At 38.8% G+C, this 25,961-nt stretch overlaps 2 protein-coding genes across 5 annotated transcripts; one reads left to right on the top strand and one right to left on the bottom strand.

The window, feature by feature from the left end:
• Window positions 1–1,239: 1,239 nt before the first annotated feature.
• On the bottom strand, window positions 1,240–4,905 carry uts2d (urotensin 2 domain containing). Of its 3 annotated transcripts, none has more exons than XM_061033609.1 (6): window positions 4,722–4,905; window positions 2,904–3,268; window positions 2,594–2,698; window positions 2,469–2,506; window positions 1,801–1,906; window positions 1,240–1,711 (listed from the first exon to the last, which is right to left on the bottom strand). In XM_061033609.1, the coding sequence occupies exons 2-6, from the start codon at window positions 3,010–3,012 to the stop codon at window positions 1,686–1,688; spliced, it is 384 nt and encodes a 127-aa protein (XP_060889592.1). In that variant the 5' UTR covers window positions 3,013–3,268; window positions 4,722–4,905; the 3' UTR covers window positions 1,240–1,685. The 3 variants fall into 3 exon arrangements, with proteins under 3 accessions (XP_060889592.1, XP_060889595.1, XP_060889593.1); XM_061033612.1 differs by having other exon boundaries at window positions 1,816–1,906; window positions 4,722–4,903; XM_061033610.1 differs by lacking the exon at window positions 4,722–4,905 and having other exon boundaries at window positions 2,904–3,868.
• Window positions 4,906–6,651: 1,746 nt separating this feature from the next.
• On the top strand, window positions 6,652–25,712 carry ccdc50a (coiled-coil domain containing 50a). 2 transcript variants are annotated; one of them, XM_061033607.1, is made up of 12 exons: window positions 6,652–6,891; window positions 10,166–10,228; window positions 12,574–12,703; window positions 14,695–14,785; window positions 15,528–15,630; window positions 18,332–19,189; window positions 19,893–20,044; window positions 20,678–20,722; window positions 20,999–21,166; window positions 21,316–21,398; window positions 22,260–22,369; window positions 23,395–25,712. In XM_061033607.1, exons 1-12 carry the CDS (start codon window positions 6,837–6,839, stop codon window positions 23,412–23,414), a joined length of 1,878 nt encoding a protein of 625 aa, XP_060889590.1. In that variant the 5' UTR covers window positions 6,652–6,836; the 3' UTR covers window positions 23,415–25,712. The 2 variants fall into 2 exon arrangements, with proteins under 2 accessions (XP_060889590.1, XP_060889591.1); XM_061033608.1 differs by lacking the exon at window positions 18,332–19,189.
• Window positions 25,713–25,961: the final 249 nt, after the last annotated feature.

Genomic DNA, 25,961 nt, shown 5'->3' with positions numbered 1-25,961 from the left:
CCAAGTTGTGATCTGAACTGAAGAAGATAAAACTCTTTTTCCGTATTAAGTCAGTGAGTGAGTGTCTCTGATGACTTTAGAGTAACACAGCTGGAGAACTGTATTGTTTCGGCAGATGCTAACAAAATATTGGTAAATAAATAACATGGTTAAACTAGTGCTTATGATTTAAATTTTACTTTTTTTTTACTTTTTTTATGTAGAAGGCTGATGTATATAGACTTATGTGATCTTCTAATCAACACCTCCTTCATGTTGTTTAACTGTGTAAGAATTAAATAGTCATGTATTTTTTTTTGGGGGGGGGGGGGGTTGGGGGGAGGAAACTGCCTTTAAATAAAACCCAGCACTGAACTAATTGGGGTTGTATATTTTTGCAAATATATCAGTTTTCATTGTAAGGTTATTTCAGTTACTTATTTCTAATTTTTCTTTCTTGCAACAGACCACGCCTGAGCAAATAGAGGGTGAAAAATGACCCCAAAAAAAACCCTACTCTAACCCTAACCTGGATTATACTTAGTCATTGATAGATTGAAAATTAAATGGTTTTAATCACCATATAAAAGTACAAAGCACTTTAAATGCACTGTGAAGCTATCGCTATCAAAATTCTACTTATACGGAATAATGTGTTATCTTCAGTTCATTGTGTCAATACATGGATTATACCAAAGACTTTACCTTTGTGTACATGCATGTATCATGTTTGTTTTTTGTTTTTTTAAAGTGGAGATGCATGAATAATAAAGTCACTGCAGAGGATTTACAGTCTAAAACCAAAGTTCATCACTTTGTCTGATGCTGCTGTGAGTGAGTGCATTCTGGTCTCGCTGAAAGCAGAGTGAATAAACTCCTGTGTTCATCATCCTCTGTGTGAATCACAACCTTTCACACAACAGCTTGCCCATTATTTATACAAAGTGGTTGACTCAGCTGTGTCAACCCCCTTCAAAAAGAACCAGTCAAATAAAATAAATGCAGAGTGAAAGAAATGTGGCACGAGGTGTACAGGTGTGATGACAGGTGAATTACTTTACAGTGGAGTTTCACACTTCAACATATTCAATTTCTGAATAAGTGTTATGATATGTTGTCCACTTAAATCTAAAATCTTTTTTCATGTTTGTTATTTGATAGAAAAAATGAACACAAAGACAATTCTCCATTTCAAACCTTTTTGAGAGTTCAGTCATTGTCACTCACTAAAGATAAAAAATAAGACACAACATCACATAATGTTCTTATTCACATTATAATTGTATTTAATCTGTAAAATGTACAGCAGTGACTTTCTTGCAATGTCACATATGATGTTTGTGGGCAGTAGTACAAAAAATGTTATGCGCAGTTCTGCCACAAGAGAGCGACAAAAACACAAGGAGAAGGCAAATAAAATCCCTGCTGATAATTAAATTGAACAGTGTCTTTTCCATCAGGAACATGTAGTCATGTCAGACCTCCGAGTATTCCCAGTGAACATCTGATTAATACAGATTAAAGATGTATATCCATATGTAAATCTCTCGTCCGTGAAGTGGAAATGACAGGTTAACTGATGACTTGGATTGTGATACAACTCTATATTGCTGGGATAAATACAATGTGATTATAATACTGGTGTTTGGAGTCTTAAGGCTATGTTGGGCTTTGCAGCAAACTGTTAAAGCAGTGCTCCTCCTCTGTCAGACACAGTACTTCCAGAAGCAAGCTGCAGACATAAAGGATATAGGTGTCACTTGCAGGATATATATACTGAAGTGGCTATAGTTAATAGATATTGATCAATTTGAAGTATACATTTTTTTGACTCACGTTCCCCTCTCTTCCTGGTTATAGATTTGCCTTCTGCTAGATTTGCTGTGATCTCCCTCTCCAGCTCCAGGTCCTCTCTCAGCACCTGCAGCTACAAGCACAGATCAGACGGATGAAACAATCAACACATTGTCTGTTTAGCAGTTTGTCTGACAGATTCTTTCAGAATAATTTACACATTAGGGTTGCCACGATATTATTCTAAACTTTTATACGATACTGATAAAAACAAACTACATCAATACCTGTTTCAATACCACAGCAACAAAAATACAAGTCCTAGGCAGACAATTTTGGGTTATTTCCAATGACCTAATATTGCAAGCAAAATCCTGAATTTGTGCAAATTCGACACTGGCCTTTCTCTCTTTGGGTTAAAAATATACCTGAAGTTCTGTGTTTTTTCAAAGCTCTGGTACTTTTTGATAATATCAATAACTAAAATAACAGAGATTGTATTGTTTTAAAACGTGGTAAAGTATTAAAGTATCGAAAAATGTGGATAACATTACTACACATTTCCTGACATATTAAAGGAACATGCACATTATCCAAACACAAGCAGCATTTATTTAAATCAAAGTCAATCATCATACGTTTTCTTTTTTTTATTGTAAGTTTCTTCAAGATGAATCTGAATTTGATATCCTTACCTCCTCTAATTCCGCTAATTTATTGGCCAGCTCCAGACCTGAAGAGAGTAAAATCAGAAATAATCAAAGCTAGACTACACTTTTATTTGTCAAAATGTGTCAGAACATCTCATTTTATCTCTCACCAAGAGGGCTGTCCTTTTCATCAGGAACTAAGCTCTTGCGTAGTAACAGGGCTAGGATCTTGCTCTGTGGATCTGTGTCCTCTTTTGGATTATAAACATGGTTTCCTGTATACACAAAAAAGATAAAAATGAACAGAAAATGAAGCTACATCCATCCAAATGTTACAGTCTGGTAGCGTTTCTTAACCTGTTGCATTTTGGAAAAAGTGAAACATTCAGCCAACAATGGGACTTCTATAAAGTGAGCTGTAGTTGCATGCAGCATTTTCATTGTAAATAGATAAAGAAAATGTAATATCTGCATACTCACCAGAGTTAAATATGCTCCTCCCCTCCACATTGAGCACTCCCTGCAGAAGTAACAAAGCCAGGAGTCCCAAGCAGCTGTAATAAACTGTCACCTTATCCATAGTACTCATTGTATAGTTACAAACTATTGCTGTATTGTGAGTCCAACCTAAAGCAAGGCAACAATATCCACTGCCTCAGGTCCATCCTGTCATTACATTTATCCTTTCAGAGGCGAGGAGGAGGGGCCAGAACTGTTGCGTACAAAATCAATAGCTAGTCATCGTTGGTTTTGTCAATAGCCCGCATTTTCACAAGGACCATAGACCATCTGAGTGAAATACAGAGATCTGACGTTGTAGGCGAGGCCAGAAACCCTAAATCAGTCTGACAGGAGAGAGGAAGTTATCAATCAGCATGCTGGTTATGAGAGCCCACAATCAGATGTTGGCACTTGCGAGTCTTTTTCTTTTACATTAATTGCTTCTTTAAATAGCCACATTGGAGAAGGGGAGTAAGGTAGATTGATTCAGTCTCTAAGTGCATCATAGCCACAGATCAGCTCCTCCATCTGGGCTGATTTGAAGCTGAAGGAACATCCATCACTGAGGCCAAGCCAACTACCCAACACCTCCTGAGTCTCGTACCTCTGCCAGAGGAGCAGCCATTGTGCGTATGCAGAGTTAGGGAATTGAGCCGACTGGCACCATACCATCTGAATTTGGCTGCTGAGGGTCTCATAAAAGCCCCCCTGGCCATTCTGCACCTTGTCCAATATGACTTGTGTCTTACTGTTGATGCTGCTGTCTTGCATCAAAGAAACTATCATGAATCCATCACTTCAGGTTTTCAAAACACAGCAGCTCAAGATCTGATGAGATCTAAAACAAGCTATTTGAATCAACCTGAAACTGTCAGGTCAATTTTGGGGTTCTTCAGGAGCAAATCATCATAGTTTTAATTCTATGTAGTCATATACAGTTTTAAAAAATTACTTTTGAGAAATCTGAAAACAATCTCTAAAAACAAACAGAGAAAGTAGGCCTATATATTCAATAAATGTCAGCTATCAGAAAGAAAAAATGTCAGAAAATAAAGCTTAAAATAGTAGCAATATATTACCCAGTTCTGAGTTTCTATTAATGTAAGAATTATATGTGATGTAGTGATGTATGAGTCAGAGCCCTGAGGTTATCGATCCTGCTCTCCACCGGTGGACTGCATCACTAATGAAAAACTGAAAACACTGTTATTATCTCATGGCGAAAAGTAGGCTATGTAAGTGTACATGCTTGTTATCTTTTAGCTTTCTTATTGCAATATTGCCATTTGTTTAAAAAGGCGAGATATTTCAGCTCTTACTTGCTATGTTTTTCTTTTCTATTCAAAGAGTTCACCAATGCAGGTAACTGTCTGATAATGATACCAGCACACACTTAATTTTAACACCAAACTTTGTCAGTATAACAGCTTAAGATGTATCATCTTCAGTCAATTCCTACCAGCTCCTAGCCTGTCTGAACAATACAGTTAAAGGTTTTTTTTCTGCACTGCAATGCAGTTGATTGAGACTTCAGGTTATCTAATGCAATTAATGGATATGCATTTTCTAGTTAAGTAATGTGCTACATTCAGTTAGGATGCCAGTTTATTTAAAGCAGGTATGGCGCAGGGCTATGTAATGTTACACACTGAGCACTAGAGGGAGCAATAATGTTAACTAATTAGAATACCACTTAGACTACTGTTGGATCACATGACACTTTGTATGCGTTTGTTTGTGTCGATGAGCACACGAACAACTAGAGCACAAAAAGCTTGTAGGCTGCCACACTATCACCTGTGAATGTAGCCGATGTCTTCATCACTCATATCAAACAAAAGTCTGATTTAGCCGGAACATCGTCAACGAGGACGCCTGAAGGCAAAAACATTCAGTTGGACAGATGTGGCCCAAGGGGATGTGTTTCTTTTCGCTTCGTGGTGAACACGTCTCGTGTCTGCAGCTGCAGATGTCTACAGTCACTGAACCTTGTGTGGAGATAGCTTTGTCAAGTTAACCACATGCAGCTGGGATTATACCGGAAATGTGTGGATTTGATTTTCAAAATGTATTCGAAAATTGAGAGCAAGGCTGCTCAGGGTCAGATATGTAGGCCTAATAGCCTATGCTATAAATGTTGTTACAGCTTTTCATGACCTAAGAATTGCTATTTTAAACATTCGTTGTTTTGAATATTGTAAATACTAGAATTTGTTTTGTTTGTCAGGATTTAGCTTGATCTAAAATAAAGGCTCTCATAGCTCTAGTTTTCTAACATTTGTTGCTCTAGTGGGTTCACATGACCTACTTTGGGCTCATCTGTCAAATATTCCTGATGAGTGAGGTGAACGAAGCGATTTCTGTACATTTTTAACAAGTTTGGTATTTTCACCGTAAAGATATGTTTTTGATTATTTTTATTTAACCTTTATTTTACCAGGCAAGAATTGCTTGAGATCAAATGACCTCTTTTTCAAACAAGGCCTGGCCAAAATGGCAGCAGTAAAAAAAGAAATATAAGACAAACCTAAAAAGAAAGCACAGACAGAAAAAGAGACAAATACAGCCCAGAAGGTGAAGGAGGAGGAGGAGGATGAGATAAGGAAAATAAAATAATAATAATAATAATAATAATAATAATAATAATAATAATAATAAAATAAATATAATAATAATTGGGTTTACACGTTTTGTATACACAGGTGTATGTTAATGTGTATTATATATATGTAAATTGTACATATAGTAGCCTATATCAAATTGTATATATATATAGAGTGCATCAAATGTATAATTGTAAACATACTGTACCAAACTGTATAGATATAAGGATTGTATAAATATATAAATATAGTACATCAAATTATACAAATAGATATGTATATATAGATATATGGATTGTATAAATATAGTACATCAAATTGTACAAATAGATATGTAGATATAGATATATGGATTGTATAAATATATAAATTATAAAAAATCATAGTATATCAAGTTGTATATATGTTTGGAAAATCATTGAATTGTAAATATCAAATATAGTATCATAAATATAGTATAGCAAATTGTATATAGATAGTTTATATAGAGAGATTATAAGGAACACAGGAAGTTAATTTAATAAATATGAATTATTGAGCTGTGGAAAAGGGGTAGGATTAAATAAGTTTTATACTTCTTCCTACTCCTTTTCAGGCATATCAATTGAATATATGTAATTTTTATTTTTTTTGTGAAATAATTTGAACATTGTTTTTTGTTTATTGTATTTTCGTGCTTTTCATTTTGTTTTGTATTTTTGATATGTTTGATTTTATTTGATATGTCTGATATAAATTTATTAATCAATCAATCAATCAATCAATCAAAAAGATCATGTTAAACAAAAACACCACAATACACACTAAAATAACAATTATGTGATGATGATAAAATCCTATGCAGTGAAACATTTACACACTCAAAAAATTAGCCATTAAAAAAAGTTTTTAAATCATTAATAGTGATGAGTTCCTGCAATTTGAGTGTTTTTTGACAAATATTGTATTGAGTCACTGAAAAAAAAACTGGATTTTTGTGAATGTTTCGCATTACTCCTCGGCTTTCATTTGACATCTCTGAGCGGAAACTGTGAGTGAAGTTCTCTAACTTGATGGTTGTGTGCAGAATCAGCGAGGGGAGGGACGCTCGTAGAAAACCTGACACGCCAGCCTCAGCAAGGCAATTACAGCAGCGACATATCGAGGGAGGGTGACGACCGAAACTAATCAAAAAGGGCCGTCCAGCACCTGAACCATCAATCGGGTTTGGGAGTGAAGGCGATTAATCAGCCTGCGGTTAACCTTCGGAAGAAACGCGGAAGCGTAATTCAACGTCATTTAAAAAAACAAACTTATAATCGGTGACAACATGGCTGAGTGTAACGTTAGCATCGACAAGAATAAACTACCTGGAGTGAAAGAGGGTAACGTCCATAACATATTTACCGGCTGAATGTGAAGAAAGATATCCGTTTAGCATCACCTGTATCCAGCAGGTGACACTAGCTTGGCTAATGCTAAAATGTGGGAACACAGGTGTTTCTCTTTTTGATAACATACACTATGCTTATGATGGTTAGCACAGCTTGCTAGTTGATGCTAGCATAGATAAGTCAGGAGGGAGGCAGCAAGCACTGATTATTGTATGCCGGATTCTGTAACCCAGTAAGACAATATCAGAGAGAAATGTTGCACTGAGCTAAATATGTGGTTGGAAGGAAGAAATGAGGGTGGCACATCGTGTGTACACCTTCGTTTTTCACATATTTTGTGGGTGATAGTGGCATGGTAAGTGGGCAAAGCTACACGATATGGTGTGAGTGAAAACAGTGTAGGAGTGAGGAGACCTGTGGTTTGAGCTGACACTTGAGGTTGTTTATATATATATATGTGTGTGTGTGTGTGTGTGTGTGTGTGTGTGTGTGTGTGTGTGTGTGTGTGTGTGTGTGTGTGTGTGTGTGTGTGCATGGAAACAGCATGGGTGAAATGGCTTCTTCCTTTGAGATAAATATTTGTCTCATCCTGTGACGTTTTGCTTTTAGCTGTACAATCTGTCACTGGTTTGGAAAGACTTGGTGACTAGTAAAACAAATATATATATATATATATTTATAACTTCAACACCAGTCTCATCATGCATAATTTGAATACACACCCCAGCTATATTGTTACTGATATGAAGGTGAAGAGTGGTGCTTTGACACTGGGGTTCACTGTGTATGTGGTGATGTTCTGGGTGGGAAGGACCTGTCCTGTTTATGTGAAGCAGCTGCTCAGCAGGATGCTTGTTATTCTGGTCAGCGAGAGAAGGAGCGTGCACTCCCAATGCTGAACTGGACAGCAGCGGGAAAGATTGGGAAAGCTGCTGTAACCGTTTCAATCTCTACTGTGTCAGAGAAAATGAAGAGTTGAGCTGTCCTGTTGATCTGAGCGTGTGTTGTTCCCTTTCCTTTACTGCATGTGAGGCACAAAACCTTTCACTGAAGATGTCTTCAGTACGCTTCAGCGCAAAGTGATTCGACGGTGCAGCTTTGATCCTCCTGTCACTTGTTGCTTTGTTGTGAAAACTTAACCCGGTTACACGGCGCTGACAAAACTTATGAAAGCTTTCGAAGGGACTGTCTGTCACTCACATAAAACCCGTGTTGTTACATTACGTTGAAATGTCTCGTGTCTTGAGCAGCCAGAATTAATCTCAGGTTACTCGGCTAAGAAGATTAAGCATATGGTTAGAAAAAAAAGGGTCCGTGTTAATCAAATCCCGTACTGATTCGAGGCTTTGTGGTAGGTCTCACCCTCTCATCACAGCATCTGTTTAAACCCAACCATTCATACGGGCGTCTCCACCCGTTTAATACAATCTGGACTCCTAACCGGTGCTTTGTTTGTGTTGCAGGTGTCAACAATATTGGCAAATAATTTGTTTTCCCAACGCTCTCGCTAATGCCTGCTAGCACTTAGTCGAAGAGTGTCGTGAGTTATTAATTTTTGATGTGGTTGAAGTCATGCTTGTGAGGGTAGAGGATGGGAGCTGAGTCTAACAGTGTGAGGTTATTGAGTGTGACTCTGGAGGAAGGCTTTAAATACAAGATTAGTGTCAGAGAAATGATTGATATGGCTTAATCTAGACTTTAAAATGAATGATAAAATACAACTAGAGGAGGTGAAAGAATTTCTAAAACTAAGAGTCAAATGATAGTTTAGTGTGGTTGATTTAGTTACTCACGAGATCCTATTTTTTTTTCTATTGTTATTTCATTCAATGATGTGTTGACAAGGTTTGATGCGAAGAAAACGTTTACAAATGTGGTTCTTCAAGATAAATGCTTAACAGAGTTAGAAGCAGAGATACACTGCTCATCATCCTGTGCTGTAAGTTTCACCTCAGTCATTAGCGCAGGCTGTGAGAAAGCCCCCTTTCTGTTTCATACACTGATAACTGTCAATGTGAAAACTAGTCATCTCCAAATGAGCTAAGGAATAAGTTCTCTGCCTCGTGTAACCACTGCTCTGACAGATATGAGGTGGTGGGTTTGACTGTAATTGGTACAGCTACCTTTCCACAGCAGTTTGCATAACCATTTCAAACTGTTGAAACAGTACACGTAAGGTCTGTTGTTGTTTGGATTTGTTCAGAAGATGTCTCGGTCAGGTGGGCTGGAAAATGTCCAGAAGAATCTTGCTGCCTATAAATTGTGTTCCATACAGAGATGATTTTAGATCATCAAGTGTGAGTCATGCTGGTGTCACTTTTGTTCTTGAGCTTAGATCTGAGAAGAAAAGATCCAATTGTTTTGAAAGAAATAGCTACAGTTAATGTGGCTCACTCATTTAAAGGTTTCTTTGAAGGTTGATTGTGTTTTCACATTTAATGCTGTCTTTGTAGCCTTTTATTGATTGTAACTACATTAGCACTGACAGTAATGAACAGACACTTCTGTTCTAATCGGTGGAGACCGTGCTTGGTGCATTTAGTCAGTCAGTTCAAGGACTTCAACCAGCAGCTTGTCAGTAATACACCTCGGTCTCACACTTCTCTTGTGGCTGCAAAGATCACACATTTGTATTTATTTATATTTTGATATATTGAGGAGGAACGGTTCCTCATTCACAGTTTCACTTGTCTTAACAGAAAGAAAATAATCAAACAGCAAACAATTTGCAAGGTTGCCCAACTCTCCACAAAGAAACACTTTGTGTCTCTGCTTCTTTTCAGTGACAAATTCAAGACGTCTCTTGTATCATGTTTTATTAAACATGCCATTTAAAACTTAGGCCAGAAGTGAGAAACAAATCCTTTGATTTTTGTCTTTTTTTTTTTATTGACATAGCTCAATATTACAAACTACAAGTTTGCCTCCAGGAGCTTCATGCTCTGTATACACAAGTCCATCCATCCCATTACAATGAGAAATATACCCCCATGCTACTAATAATACATGAAAGAGGTTAAAAACGTATTTACTTCTTTGCGTGTGTGTTATGTAAATGTGTAATTAAAAACATCTGTAGTTAGCCGGGCCGGATGTTAAATATCTGAAACTATGAATGACAGATTCAGATATCATCTGAGCTGCTTCAAAGTTGATGTCTACCAGCTACTAGGAAACTTACAGCAAGCTGATTCATGAAATTTCCTTTTTAAACATGTTTTTTCCAGTGTTATTCATTAGTTTAATGTTGTTGGATTTTTTTCAGTGTGCCGAGACTTTGCAGTGCTGGAGGACCATTGCCTGGCCTACAACCTCCAGGAACAAGAAAGTAAGAACTCTGAATTAGCTGTGGAAAGTTTGGCTGCCTGTGACAGATTCTTTATTGTGATATAAAAAGGATCCAGAGAGTCCATGCAGTTAAGTAAAAACCCAGGGTGTTTTTTTTTTTTTTTTTTCCACACTGTCTGTTTATACACTTGTGTCTTAAAATGTTTTCTGCATCAGACCATTTTCATTACTGTGGACTGTTTCTGTCTGGCTGTTCTGTTGCATTCCTACAGTAGGTCACTCCTGCTTACTTAGCAAAAGAGCAAGCTGTGAAGGATGTTTTCGGAGCGCAGCAAGAGAAAAATGAATGCAGTGCGCCATCATCCAATGTAGCTTTCTGTAAAACGTGTCCATCCTGACTGGGTCAACTGCAGCCTGTTAAGCCAACCTAAAGCCAGTCACACAGTTAGATGTGTGAATGGTGCAGGAGGCCACTACAATGCAGCATCAGGGCCCGGCTGTGGCAGACTACAGCGGATCAGGCGTGTTATTTGAATTGATCACATTCATTCGTGAGCTGAAGCTTTAGAACAGAGAAATCCAGATTCTGGAAAGTTCGATTTCAAATTCAGTGTATCAAGAGTTTATCTACGCAACACGTTGTGGAATACTGCATGCAAGTTTTTCTCTGCAGGCCTCATTAGATAAATTGTTGAAATCTATGATGGACTTTTTATTTTTCTTGTCAAAAGCTTCTTTGCTCCGATTTTCGAAGAGACACTAAGCCCTTCCTTTCATCAGACATACATTTATATCTGCTAATGGCTAATGACCTCCTCATATTCTTCACCTACAAATTCCTTCATAATGCAATGAGAGGAGTGGGCTGAATCTTTTAGACTGGGCAGGACATTTGGCAGTTACTTTGCAGAGTCTTGTGTCGAGCCTTTATTTTGAAGGGAGTGATATATTTAAAAAGTAGAACAGAGGAAACAGAACAGCTTCTTTGGACAATAGAATATGTGCATGCCTCTATAAGAGCTTAAAAGTGTATATATATATATATATATATATAAAAGCTCTGAAGAAAGAAGGCCAGATGTCAGCTGCCCTAAGTGCAGATTAGTCTCTGTTATAGCTGTGATTAGTTTGGTTTAAGCTGGCCTGTCCTTTTGTTGTCATTACCCATTTTGAAGCTGTAGTGGTCTAAGGCGCTTCTCCTGTTGCTCCCTTTGTTGCCACACTAACTGATCTGGTTTGGAAAAATATTAGTTCCACCTTTGACCCTGGAGGTCACCAGGGAGAGTGCTGGCTGTCGAAGCCTGACAGTCTTCAGTGTCCTTTTTATTCCACCTTGGATCACATCAACAGATGGCCATCACAGAAAGGGCTTTTATTTATTACGTTGACTTCAAATAAATGTGTAGTTACAGCTGGCTTTTATTTCTATTGAAAGTGTTGCGCTGGAGAGCAATGAAGCTTCAAAATGTCACATGGAAAACATTTCTGTATGGCTGTTTCAGCACTTGGAGTCTCTGTTTGTGGAATGTGTTTTTTCTCTTTTCCAGCGTTCAGTTTGGAACTGATATGTCTGAGGTTCATTTAGTCCAACTTTCTCTCCTTATCTCCCCTTTCTCTGAATATTGCGAGACCTCAAGGTTGAGTGAGTTAAATGGTCATGGGCCCGGTCATGTTGTCTGTCTTTTTTTTTTTGCTGTCTTGAAAGATGAATAAATGGAAAACTTGTTTGTGGATAAATTATTTTGTCTTGGGTTGTGACTTTAGGTTTTCCTTCAAAAAAATTCAGCCATGTGTCACAAGCTTAAACAATAGATCAGCCCCATCAAAAATAAATCAATCTGAACCCTTGACTTTTTATCAAGTTGCCACAGCTGTGACGCACGGTTTCCTCTTTCAATGCCACCGGTCAGAGAGCAGAAACTTTATGGAGCCTCTCACGGCTAAATTGCCAAACATAATTTGGTCCTTTTCACATGAAAGCTGGGAGCGGATCGATATCCAGGTGAAAGAGAGCCGAGCGAGTGAGTGATGCCCTCTATGCTTAGCAAGTGTCGGGAGTGCGTCAGCAAACAGGATTTATCATCTGTTATGGCCCGCAACGTGCCATCACGCAACCTTGGAACGGCACGTCTGCTGCGAACACTCATTTCTCAGTGACTAAGAGTGCTCTCTGTTTATTACCAGAGACTGAAGCGTCTGTGTCCTCAGCGTTGATCTTTTCCTCTGCAGACTAAACAATACTACTGCTTCTCAGAGGGGAAAGGGCGTCAGGAAAAGGGTGGATCAGTAGATAAGCTCTCCAAATGCTCCAGTGCTCATCATTTATTTAATTTCTCATCGTCATGTACACAGTTTAAGAGCATGCTTCTGTGTTTGTGTCTACAGTCGAGAGCCACTTGGCGTCCAACGTCAATAAGAGCCGTCTGGTGCAGAAGGACCTGCTGGTCGCCAAGAAGCTGCAGCAGGAGGAGGACCATAGGGCCAAAGTGCAGAACCAGAAACAGCATGTCGAAATGTGGGTAACTCTGTCACACACACACAACCCTTTCATATGCATGTGTTAAAGCAACGTGCCACTGAAAGAGATGGACGATAAAAACAAAGAAATAAAGATTTTTTGGACTTAGAGAATGGAATCAATGATTGTAGGGAGGAATGACCTTGTTAATAACTCAGTAAGGTTTTTGAATATATATGATCCTTGTACTTATCTCTTACGATACATGACAGGTGACTCAGAATATACATGATAGCTTATTATGTTTAGTTGTGATTCTAAACAGCCACTAAAGGTTGGCTGTTACCATCCTTTTAGGTACAGAATAAGACATCTTTATTGAATCTAAACCATCTGTATCTCATAACGTCATGACGCCATCAGAATACTTTGTTCAGTTTTTATTGCCTTGTTAGAGGCATCTGTTGAAGATCTGTGTGATCTAATGTACTTACTGAATAGCTAAGACAGCTTTAAGCTTCAGGAGTGAGGTGATCAGCACTCCAGGCAGAGATGACTCCAAAGTAAAAAAAATCCTTCATTGACAGGTTCATCTAAAGTAATGATTCGTGTATTGCACTCATTTAAGCGTTTTTATGCTTTTTCACATTGTTCTAGAGAACATTCATAGGGATATTTACTTTGTAATCTTGACAAGATTTTGTTGAGGTAAAGGTTTTGCTAGATTACAAACATGAACTCATCCAACGTTTTCTGAAAAAGAAAGATGCCTGTCTTGACTGTGATATACGTTGTTTTTACTATCAGTATCTGCTACTGGCATTTTAAACATGTAGGAGAAGACGCAACAACCTACTCACTGTGCTAGTGGTCTCTGTGTGGTATCTCCACAGTCCTGGTGTGTAATTAGGATTTTTAAGGGTTTGGGCAGGCTCCAGCTGAGAGCGTCACCACAGAGAAGCAACTCCTAAACATAGCTAAGGGTTATGTTGCTTCTGCTTCAGCTGCAACACAATCCTGCAAACGGAGAAGCCCCAGTCTCAGCACTGCATTTGTTTTTTCTTGCAATAATATTTGCTGGCTCACAGCACAGTTAGATCACAGTTTCAAACACACACACACACACATACATACACAGGAAGCTTCAGCAGTGGGATGGAACCCCCCCCCCCCCCCAGGGAGAGGCCAGATGCTCCACCATCGATTGAGGCAGGCCGATGCTGCTCGTCCTGTGGGAGCTAACACTGCCATCCACCCTGCACACCACTTCCAGATATACAACTAAGCACACACACACTCACAGGGGCATGCAGCCTCACTTGTTAGATCGTGTCTACATGTGAACAAATTCAAACGTGCTCCATTCTGTTTACTTCAGATGCAGAAATGATTTCTGCATGCCAGCCTTTAAGGCAGGTTGTGTTGTCAAAATCACTTCTTGTGAAGTATGTGACTAAGCCAAAGCGGGCTGTTGAGCTCAACATCACGACAGGCGAATATGTCCCTGCTCCTGCCTTAAGCACAAACACAACCTCTCACAACATGTTGGGTAATAACTTCAGTGCTGATCATGTTTTTTGATGAAGAACTGCTGTGCACCTCTTAGTTTGTCTATTCAGATGAAACACATTTTGAATGTATTTTTAAGGATAGTTGTGTAGCCTGGCATTTTAGAAACATATTCAGTTTTTATGAAAACAAGTCTCATTCCTTAGAAGACTCAGCCTTCTGTGTAAATCCAGTTGAGATTAAGGTCAAGGTGAATTTTAACCTGGAGGATGTTATTGGGTAAGTTGTGTGTAGTAGAGTGACATACACGTTGTATCATAGGAATATCAACAGAAAAAGCTCCAACGGGAAACAATGAAGTTGAGATGGAATGAAAAGTGAGATATATTTTTATTGCATTTGTTTAAATTTCTGATCCGGTGTTACGACTGTTTGAACACAGACTTTGTCATTGTCCTTAAGTTGACATGCATGTTCTTAATGTTTTAAATATCCCTCCCTATACAATCACTTTAACATCAACCTATGGAAACTTTCAGTGAGCGCCAAGATAATGAGATAGCCCAAGAGATTCAGGATCAACTGGTCCAACAGGCCGAACAACAACGGAAGCAGGAAGAGAAGGATGCGGTAAGAAACACACACTAATGCATGCAGACATAATCATACATGCAGCCAGTTAAGCCAATTGCAGCGCTATGTAGGTTACACCTATCAATGACTTGACTTCTATCAGTAGTGATGGACTGTGATGGGTGGGTCACTTCACTTGAAGTATCACCTTGTTAGCTCCTCGCTGTTTTACAAACTGAATGATCTGATCTGCAAGTCTCAACCCCAGTGTTGATGCTCGAAATCAAGAGCAGGGATTTAAATGTCATGACAGAATCAAAAGGTTTTTCCTGTATAGTGTTAATGAACAGGATAGAGTTCAGTGTTTTTATCCTGACTATGAGATTTGCAATATATTTTTTGTTGTGTGTTAGTCCATCCATCATGGCTGCCACTGTTTACATCTTGACTTCCCAGTTCCCCGTTATGTGTTTTGGTCTGCAGGCGCAAGGTGCAAGTAAATCTTTTGTAACATCTCAGGTGCTGCTGATAAATTCCTGAGTCCATACTGAGGGAGTGATGTTGCTTTTTGTATAATACTTCTATGAAATAATCCACTGATTGGTCAAAGAAGGAACTTCTGTACCGGTTTACTTTTTGGAAACTATCAGGGGATGATGCATTCAAACACTGTAATTTGATATGTTTAAAACTACACTGGAGGGGAAAAAAAGCACATTTTGTTATGGATGGGCCCAAACAAGGAATTCTTCATATCCATGTGGGACAGCGTGTTAACTTTGGCCGTGTTTATTTGTAGGCTATCGCTCGTAAAATGCAGGAGAAGGAGATGAAAGAGGAGAAGAGGAGACAGAAGCAGCTGGAAACCAAATTTGAGGAGGAGTACTTTGAGGATCATGGAGGTAGGGAGCGCTCACATGGTAATATGGCTATGTGTGTGAGAGTGTGTGTGTGTGTGTCTTCTCTCTTCATGCAGTACATGTTTGTTGCTTGCTTATGTAGTAAAATGGGAGAAAATATGCCTCCTTTTCAATGAGTAGGGATATTTGCAACATCAAAGCAAAAGCGCACACATGCAGAGCTGATATTAGATGAGATTACAACACGCATTCCTAAGCTCATGATTAACCCTGAATGGAGGCTTACATGTTTCTGCAAAGAAATAACTTCAAGAACATACACAGATGTTAATGGTTTGATCAGTGCTTCAGTTTTTTTAGTTAGCTACAGCATACATTTTGATATTAGATTATACCTCAGAGATTAAAATGAATCTCTAGATGTGGAAGAACACAGTAGGAAAACATTACGATCTACAAGCAGATGTCACATAGAGACTTTAATATCTTTGTCCACACACATCCAAGGGTTCAAATTGAAATCTGTTCCAAGTCAGCACATGCTGCATAATTCAGAAGTATTAGCTTTTTTCAACCTTCCCTATTTATAAAGAGTCAAGTAAACCTGTTTGTGAGATTCATACTAAGGTCAGAGTTGCTCCTGTGTCATCCGCTTGTTGGAAGAAAAAAAAAAAGCAGGTTCAATGCAGGTCTTTATAGTAGAAGGCTATCAGAATGAGAGATGTTGCTGCTACTGAAATATATCCGCTATCTGGCTGCAATGTGGCGAGGTTTTAATGCTTAAGCCATAGGTGTGACTTTGACTGTACAGGAGAAATATATTTTACACCGTTCTTTTTTTACATTCCCTCCTGACTCATCAAGGCTGGACTCTTTTCTCTGCAGCTTTAACGGCATGCTGAATCTAATCTGACAGGTTGACTCCCAGTTTTATGCCAAGGTGATTTTGTTTTTGGAAGCGGAAAACATTCATATCCTCATTCCCAGAAAAGGAAAAAAACTGTTAACTTTATCAAACAATCAACTGAACATCAACAATCGATCCACTTTTTTAGCATTGTTTTTTATTTTATTTCCAAGACATCTATTCTCTTCGATGCATATTTTCTCGATGCATTGACCATGAGGCTTCTTATTGTCTGCTTACAAGAGTTGTATTTATTCCACTTCTCAAGCGCTCCCTTTTATAAGCATGCAAGCTAAACATTGGAAAACAGCACAAAGGAAAGGGACCGTTTTGAACTGAGAGGCAGGCTTTAGATTACAGTCTAGGGCCTGTGTCTACACTTTGTTGATATAAAGACCACTAATGAATTATTATTATTATTTTTTTTTTTACGGCTGTCAGTCTACCTGTCACGGTGTGTCTGTTTGGATCACCTGCTGTTCTGGTGCTTTTTAAAGATGTCATACATGGCAGGCGGACGGGATGAAGCTACAGTACCTCCTTATTGACACTACTCGGCTTTCTTTATTTGCAGTCGTTTCTTGCATCTTGCTTTACCCCTCAGTTTATATGTCCTACAGAGTGTGTGAATGTGCGCATTGTAGGAAAAAAAAAAAAAAGCTACAGCTCCTTTTTTGTTACCATTCATCTAACACTGGAGGACTGACGCTGCAGTGAGTAACCGGACACATTACGAGGTTGTCCCTGTACACAAAGGTGTTCCACTTGTGAGACTTGTGCATGTGGATTGTCTTCTTTTTGCTTTTTAATCTGCATCCCACCAGTTTTTATGTCCTCCTCACGCCTGTGTGCACACACTCACATTCATACTCTTTATAAAGCCATGTAATTGGCTCCTCCTAGCAGGAAATTAGGGGGCCTCTGGCTGTGATTTTCATAATCCAGTGGATTACAGTTTCAGACAGCAAATTGCGTGGTGGAAGAATCTGTCTCTTCTTGTCAGATACACAACTGGGTAAAGACTTTAAGGGGTAAAAAAAAAAAAAACATTTTTAATTTAAAATTGAGTATGACAGAAGAGACCACATATGAAACTGAACCCCGTCACTCTGAGCAGGCATCAGTCAGCCTGTCTTTGTACCTGCCTTCTTTTTTTCCACAAGTTTGAACATCAACAAAGTTTTGTCGAATAGACGTTAAGCAGCCAGTTGGATAAGTGAAATTCCATTGAGCTGACTCTCAGTGCACAGACTGCTGGCCTATGCTGTGTGCTTCATACGAGTGCTTTCCACTCTTTTGTTTTCATTCAAACTCACGTCAGGAGCAGGCAAACTCCCAGCATACACTTTGTCCTGCGGAGGAACATGTTTTTCTTGATCTCATGTTCAGTTTTATTCCTTTAAATGAATCATGCTCATATTCATTCAAAACAAGCAGAGCATTCAAGAGTTTAACTTTAAGGCATGGTGTTGTTTCACAAAGCACTCCACAACTCTGAAGTGAGTGGAGTTATTGTGTTCTGAAGTGCTATTCTGCATCATCTTTGTTTAGGCTCTAAAGACTTGTAACCACTGTACTAACATTGTTTGAAATTCCCCATGTTATAATTTAATTTTGATGTTGTTGTTGTTCATATTTACTCTCTTAATATCTCTATACTTTGTATTTTGGCCATCATTGTCCTCACAGGTGCTGTCTAACTCAGTGCTTATTAACCATCTTAGCTCATATTATTCCTGTTATTTTCCTGTTTCCATGTTCTCATCAACCATCATCATCTTCATCCTCATTCTCTCCCTCCTCCCTTCCTCACTGCTTCACCTCTGCCCTGCTCAGCTGCAAGAAGACCCCTTGACTTGGACAAACACAGTCGTCACAAATCCCCTGTCCAACATGATGCGTACGCTCCAGTGAGCTCACACCGGGATTTCTCCCCAGATTACAGCTCCACAGAGCCAAAAAGAAGCAGGTACCCGAGACAGGACCCAGCAGCACCCCACAGCCGCTCCAAATACCCTGAGCACTATGTCGGTGCAGAAGGAGGGCGAAGCAGGCATGCAGATCCATACCCAGAGCACCTGCTTCCCTCCTGGGGAAAGCATGGAGACAAGTACACATATCATGAGCCCATAGAGACTGGCAGAGAGAGAGTAGTGAGGGGGAAGGAGAGACCAGCAAGACCCCCTCAGCCACAGAGCCTCATAGAGAGAGACAAGGCATGGGACAGAGAGAGGGACAGGAATCGAGAGAAAGACAGGGGCAGAGACATAGAGAGGGAGAGGGAGCGGCACAGGGGAAAAGATCATCGAAACGACAGGGAGCAGGACTTTAGATCTGAAAGAAGAGACCAGGAAAGATCTAGAGATAGAGAACATAGTGGGGATGGAAAGAGAGAGAGAGAAAAGCAGAGACATAAGGACAGAGATAGGCAGGCAAGGACCAGGAGCATGGAGAGAGGACTTGAAAAGGATCCAGGGCACAGAGGGGACTGGCTGAAAGATGGCAGGGCATCCTGGGAGGAGGAGGGCGATGATGCTGAGAGAGAGAGGAGGGGCAGGGGCCGGCTGCGGGTCCACTCTGGCCCTGAAGAGGGGTTTGATGAGCTTAGGGACAACACCAGGGAGTTGTTGGACCCCGATCTGGGGGAAGAGCCCGGCAGGGAACGCAGCAATACTCACCCCAGCGGAGAAACAGGTACCACCCTGAGCCCCTCTCCGGGCTCTGTGGGGGTGTGGTGAGCGAGAGTTGCTTCTTTTTGCTGAAACAATTTCAGGTGGTGGGTCGATCTAACATTGCAATCACTAATGAACACACTAATTCGCTCTGTTCTCATGAGGATGACTTCAAATTCAGTCATTTCTGATGTGATTCAGATCCTGATGGTTTGATGTGATTGGGTTTGTTCCTGTTGCTGTTGGTTTTTCATTATCTGCTGGGATGTTACATTCAGTGCAGAAATAATGGCTGTGCTGAGAGTGAAATGTGTGCTGTGATTTCTCAGTAGAACAGTTTCATATGTTTTGATGAGCTTCAGTTTGGCATTCACAAAGGGCTGCAGGGCTTGTGAGCAGGTTGCATCAGCTTATCCCAAATCTGTTTTAAGGCAAACACCTATCAAGAAGCCCTGCAGCCCTTTAAGGTGCCTTATGGCTTCAAACAAATTACAATCGTATCTATTGTTGTACCTAAATGTCAGAAAATTGTTTTTATTCATCAGAAAAAATGCCAATCAGACAGAACAAGAAGTCTGAAGACATATCCTTGTGAAACTAATTTTTTTTTTTTTTTTTTTTTACAATTTCCAATAAAAAAAAAAATCAACTAACCCTTAAATTAAGAAAATGGTAGTTGTTTGCAGACCTAATCAATTGTAAACATAATGTGTCCCCCTCCACAGGTCGTATTATTTATAGAGGGAGTGGAGCAGTAGTAGCAGAAACCGAGTACGGACTGAACGAGGCCACTAAGGGGTTAACAAAGCTTGATCTCCATGAGCTGGAGATGAAGGACATGGAGGTGGCCAGGAAACTGCATGAGGAGGAAATCAAGGTGAGGAAAGAGACCAGGATAGTGTGTGGTATTGTTCATTGGTTTTATGAGCAGGATTACATTCAAATTAAACACATTTTAGCAACAGGATACTATTAAGTATGTAGACCTTATATTGAAATATTAAAAACCCCTTCTTCCATGAAGCTGCTGAGCTCTGATAAGTGAACTGAAAATGTCTTATCGTCCATGTAAGGAGTGCACACTTCAATTTAAAACACTTGTGTTTAAACTTAGCTTAGCTTTAATATGTCAGATACACAAGGGCAGGCAATAAGCTTGTAATACATTTTATATCAAAAGTCGGACATTGGGCTATAATAACTCTGATCTAGACTTAATTTAAGGCTGTATTTATTTTATTAAAACATATATAGAAACATGTTGTACTTTGGATGAAGGTGTGATTCAAATGATGTGTAAAGTCTAGCTCCTTAATAGCTTCTATATCAGGAGTGAATACTTTTTAAACAAAATACTGTAGAGGCATAATTTGACAAAGCAAAGACATGTACTCTAATGTCTATGCTGTAAATGACCTGTCGCCTGACTCATTTCCTTTGTTACATTAAGTCGTAAAAGTGCAGGAAACTCTGGGGAAAATGTGACTCTTTGATTGTCTCTTGGTTTCAGGCAAGCAAGATGCATGTACGTGCAGCCCAAGTGGCACAGGATGAGGTGAGTGGGCATGAAGTCAGGAAGTCATTTAACCCTGAATAAATAAAGCTGATTGTACACGACTCTGTATGACCCTAAAATATAAATAAAAAGTCTGCTGAACAAGTGGTATTATAGTTTTTGTTATCGTCTTTCTAAGACATTTAGGGCTGTTGACACTGCTCTCATATTTAAATATATTTTTATTACACAAACATGTTGTGACATAGAGGTGCTGCCCACACATCAGATCAAGGTCATTTTCAATTTAATTTGTCTGATGTCTGGTTTTGGTAGGAAATCGCCCGCCTGCTGATGGAACAAGAGAAAAAGGAGTACAAGAAGAATCGAGAGCTAGAGAAAGAGAAGGAGAGAGAGCGGGAGAAAGAGAAAGAGCGAGAAAGGGAGAAGTTGGCCATGGAGAGGATGGTAGTGGAAAGGAGGCGCCTAGAGGGAGACTACAGGGTAATTTTCCAAAACTGCTCAAAGTTTCTTTAGGCTGAAATATTTTTGCAGCCAATGTTTTTTTTTTTTTTGATAAGCTTTGTTTCTATTTATACAGCAATAGCAGAACCATCCTTTTCAAAGAACATATTTTTGCTGTTGTTTTGCAGCCAGGTTCGGAGGAAGTTGTCAGACCTCGAACACGAGAGGAGCATGATCACCAGAGGCAGAGGAACAACAACAAGCCTACAAGGTAGGGCTTGGGTAATTAATTAATAGTTTCAATTGCGGTACGTTACGATACACTTTATTTTCCCCTTGGAGAAATTTTTCTTGGACTCAAATTGCTGCCAAACATTCAACTGCTTCCTTGAGAAATCAGTACATAAAACAATAGAAAAACACAACCAAACATTAACAGAAAGGCACTTACCAATGCAGAACAACATGTACTGCACAGGATTTACATTTGAGGACACCATGCCGCCATTGCCCAACCCACACAGCCTTACGAAATATTGTTCAGAATCTTGATTAACATGGCTACTAAAGAGTTCAGTTCACATTGGGGGACTCTATAGTGTCTGAGTATGAGCTTCTACCTTCTTGCAGAGTGGAGGATGTGAGACGGGTCAGACAACACTCTCTGTGCCAGTTACCATTTTGGCCCCCTACGATCAAGAAAACAACATGATCCAGATTAAAAGGGCTTTTGTCATGTGTGGAAAGTGTTTAAAGTGTTTGTTGTTATATTTTGGCCACAAAAGGTGCATCACTACTACCTCAACAACATAGTTCCTTTATTTTGTATTTATCTATTATTATCATTTGTAATCTATTTTTATTTTTTCACTTATTTATTTTCATTGATTGTTTGTTTTTGTGTTCAGAACGTTTAAGTCTTATAAGTGTCTAAGTTTGATAAATGCATTTGATGCAGATGTTCCAAAATCAATGAATAATCTTGTTTAATAACCGTGATCTCAATATCAATCAAAACTGTGATTTTATGATTATCAAGCTGCCCCACTGTAAGGTACATTACTTCTTTCCAGTAAATCACAAAGAAGAAGCTTTATGATTGTGATCATTTTGTCTCTTCTTTTGTCTTCAGGCCTCCGCAGCCACGTGCACACGACTACGAGAATGTGAACTCTGGCTACGGCTACTCGGACCACCATGGTCCCCCCCGAGCACCCAGCAGACCTGAGGCTGCTTACAAAGGTCTCATATCCCTGTGATTATTTGGTTGTTTTTACTTAAATCAAAATATGTCAAATATATTTTTTTACATCATGACCTATATGTTAGTATCCAGCACATGAAAACAGTACAGTAGTTTTTTTTCTCATGAATGGATGATGATAGCTGAGTGCTTTCTTTTTTCTGGTAAACGTAAAAATAAAAAAACGATTTCAAAGCAGCACTTGGGGAAGTTCACATATTTCGAGTCTAATTTTAAGCTTTCTCAAATGTGTATGTTTCTCCCCTAAGACAAGATGACCTGCGTTGTAGGCAACAATTGTACAAGTTTATGTTGAGTGTTACCACATTTAATACTATTAAAAATGACAGAGCTTAAAGACGCACCAAGTCCCTCCCTAGATCCTCGCTTGATTGACCTTTGAGTTAAGCATAACGTGCTTTCTAATAAAACAAGGGCGTGCCTTTGAGAGACCATTTCGTTCAATAATTCATATACACAAGTAATGCATGTTCTTACAGTTACTTGACTTTTTTTATTTTTCAAATTTACCATTAAAGTTTCTCAAAATAAGCAAAAATTCAGCAAGCAATTCTGATATTTGAGAATTTGCTTAAAAGCTAGAAGTCTGAAACTTGATAATTTAAAAAAAACAGAGTTACTTCATAAGCATAAAGCTTAAAAATACATCAGAAGTCCATAATGTACGCTCTTAAAGCTTTGTTTTAACATCCAGGTATGTTATTAGTGACTTACTTATTGTGAGTTTCTAGAAGACAGGAAGTGGACGGTGGAAGGGGGATAAATCTGAAGTTTTGAAACTTATTGTTCACACCTCTCTGGCCTGAGAATATATTTCACAGGGAACAAAACTGGAGTAGTTTGCTAAATTGGGAAAAAATAAATTCCAGATTTTTGAAGATAAAAACTGATATGTGAGAAGTTCAGTGCAAAGACACCTCAACAACAAAAACAACTTTTGATTGCAGTGTGATGTATCAACTTGCTGATGGATCATTTGTCTCTTGCTTTTTTTTTTTTCCAGGTGCCTATTACAAGCGGTGACTCAGGCTCTCTGCCATGTCCAGACATGCTGTCAGTCCTCCTTCGTCCTCCTTTATTAATTTATCTTTTTGTTTTCAACCATCCACACTCTGTTGACCAAAAGCCTTGGGACAATCTCATGAGTTGACAATGGAAGTTTTTCTTCTTTTTTTATACCCTCCAAAGTTGGCTCCAGAGCTCAACAAGTGGGAATGAGTGCCAAAACCACACTCAACCGTTTTCTGTTTTTATATAGTTAGAAATCATGATTTAATATAAGTATTTACTTTAACTGACTCCACTTTAAAAAAAAAAAAAAGCCAAACTATCAGCCTTGTGACATAATCTACCATGATTCTTAGCTGTTAAAATCGAGGAACTGGCACTTCACCTGCTGTGGTTATGTGCTGCTGTTCGTCGTCCCGTGTGTGGACCATGCCATCACAAGGACTCAAGGCCTCTGCTGGAAACAACCGTACAATCTCAGTTATCCTCGTGACTTCTTCATGGAATGTGCCTGTCTGCTCCATCAAGGCTGCTACAGTGTCTTACATAGCAACATGGCAGCTGCTTTGTTACACCCATGCACCCTTAAGTTCTGCTCTCATTTCTTGCTCTGCATTGAGGATACTATGAAGGCAGACGTTTCTGTTTCCTTATTGAAACGAGACAAAAATAAGCCTTTATCAATGTGCTGGTTGTTTTTGCCACCTTGTTCCAGTACAGAGGAGGCGGAGCTTTGTGGTGATCCATGGATTTTAATTGGCTTTAGGTTGTTTTGTTTTTTTTGCTTGTGAGTGGGAATTGTTTTTAGCCCCACCACCCTTAAACTGAAGTGGGTGGATGAAATTCTGTGTCGGACTCACTGTTTCTATGTGCATGCTTACTGAAAGTGTACAACTGTGTACATGCATTTCAGCTCTATATCAAACGATCCAGCTCCCTTTTTTATATCCTCAGAAAGGGCTTAAGCTACAGAAAGCCAAAACTCATCTCTTTCTGAATAAGTAAATTATTTTAGTTCTTATACTTCTGAACAATATATCACTTTTCTTCATATCATTTAGAAATCAAAGCCAGTTCCAAAATTGAAATGCATGTACATCGCTTGTCTGCTGATGAATCTGAATTCTTGCTTGTGCTTTTGGTGCAGACGTTGTACGATTGAATATGTGTTCTTGTTTTATTTAAATGTAAATATCCATTTTTTTTCTATTTTGTTTTGTTACTCATGCAACCAAATCCTGTTTCTCATTGTGCAAAGTACAAAGCCTCTTTCCCTTGTGTCTCACTAAAGGGAGCTTTATTTTTTATTTTTTATACAATATTTTGTTGGTTTTTCCTTAGATAGTTAATTTTAAAACCATTCCCCCTGAGCGTTTCTGCCGTTACTTCCAAAACTCTTTTCTTTGTCTCTGAACTCCAAAACAGACATCACTTCCTGTCTGCAGAAAAAGCAAACACTCAACAATGGAAGAGATATTTGCAGGAGGGAAATCCTTCACAGGGTCAGCTAGAAAACTTCACTGAAAAAGGGACCTTTTTTTTTTTTTTTTTTTTTTTTTTACTGCTCCAGGATCAATTTTGATTTGTTCATATTGAATAAGGATGAAAAGGAAAATTAAGCATATTGGAAAATAGAGAAGCACATTCATGTTTGTGGCGACAAGTGAATCATTCTTTAAACATTTGCTGCGTTCAGGTTGTGTTGTTAAAAGTGTTGCTGAAATTATAATTCCACTCTTAAAATTATTCCTTCCCCGTTTAGAGTTCATAAAAAATTCACTTTTCTTTAGGTGTGAGATGTTTGGGCTGCTGGGGACAGGTGTGCAGCTGTAAGTGAATTATATTATGTGAGAAATGCTGTTGACAGAATGAGATCTGTGCCATATGTTTTTAATGTTTTCAGGGACATATAAATTGTAAAAGCTTAAAGTAGTTGTGGTTGTAGCAGAGCTACCACACCCCGAAGTGGGATTCATAATTTATTCTTTGGTGGGAGTGCCACCTTGTGGACTTGGAGACAATTGGAGAGAAAAAACAAGTACAAAATAGATCTGATCAGGATGCGTCTTTGTGTATTTGTGGATGTTGTGCATCACACATTACTTTGGAATTGAGTGCTGTCTTCATCAAACATCTAGTTATGTTTTTAATTTTATTTAATCCAGGGCTTGTATGCAATCTTCCAATCATGAATCAACACATACTCTATGTGTTGGCACTTGCTGTAACATAATTCTTTTTAAAGTAAAATGACATAAGTTGCTTTTACTTAATGCATCTTTATTGCAAATGTAATAAACTGTATCAGCATTTCACCTGTGTTTGAATACACTTCTTAAGACACATGTAGGTCACCTACACCAGTGATTATCAAAGTGGGGGATCTGCGAACCATAGCTTGGGGGTCCGTGGAATAATTTACAAACAATTGTAAAAGTGTGCTATATCATTGAAAAAGCATATCTACAAACTGGGACCTCTTCTCCCGCCCACTTTAGTTTTGTGCCATTAGATCAATTCTGATATGATCGTGACATGTCTGTCACAAAAAAAAACTTGAAA

Source organism: Labrus mixtus, chromosome 3 (assembly GCF_963584025.1).
Source record: "Labrus mixtus chromosome 3, fLabMix1.1, whole genome shotgun sequence".
In the NCBI taxonomy this organism is placed as follows: Eukaryota; Metazoa; Chordata; class Actinopteri; order Labriformes; family Labridae; genus Labrus; species Labrus mixtus.
This window is presented reverse-complemented; position numbering and strand designations above follow the sequence as displayed.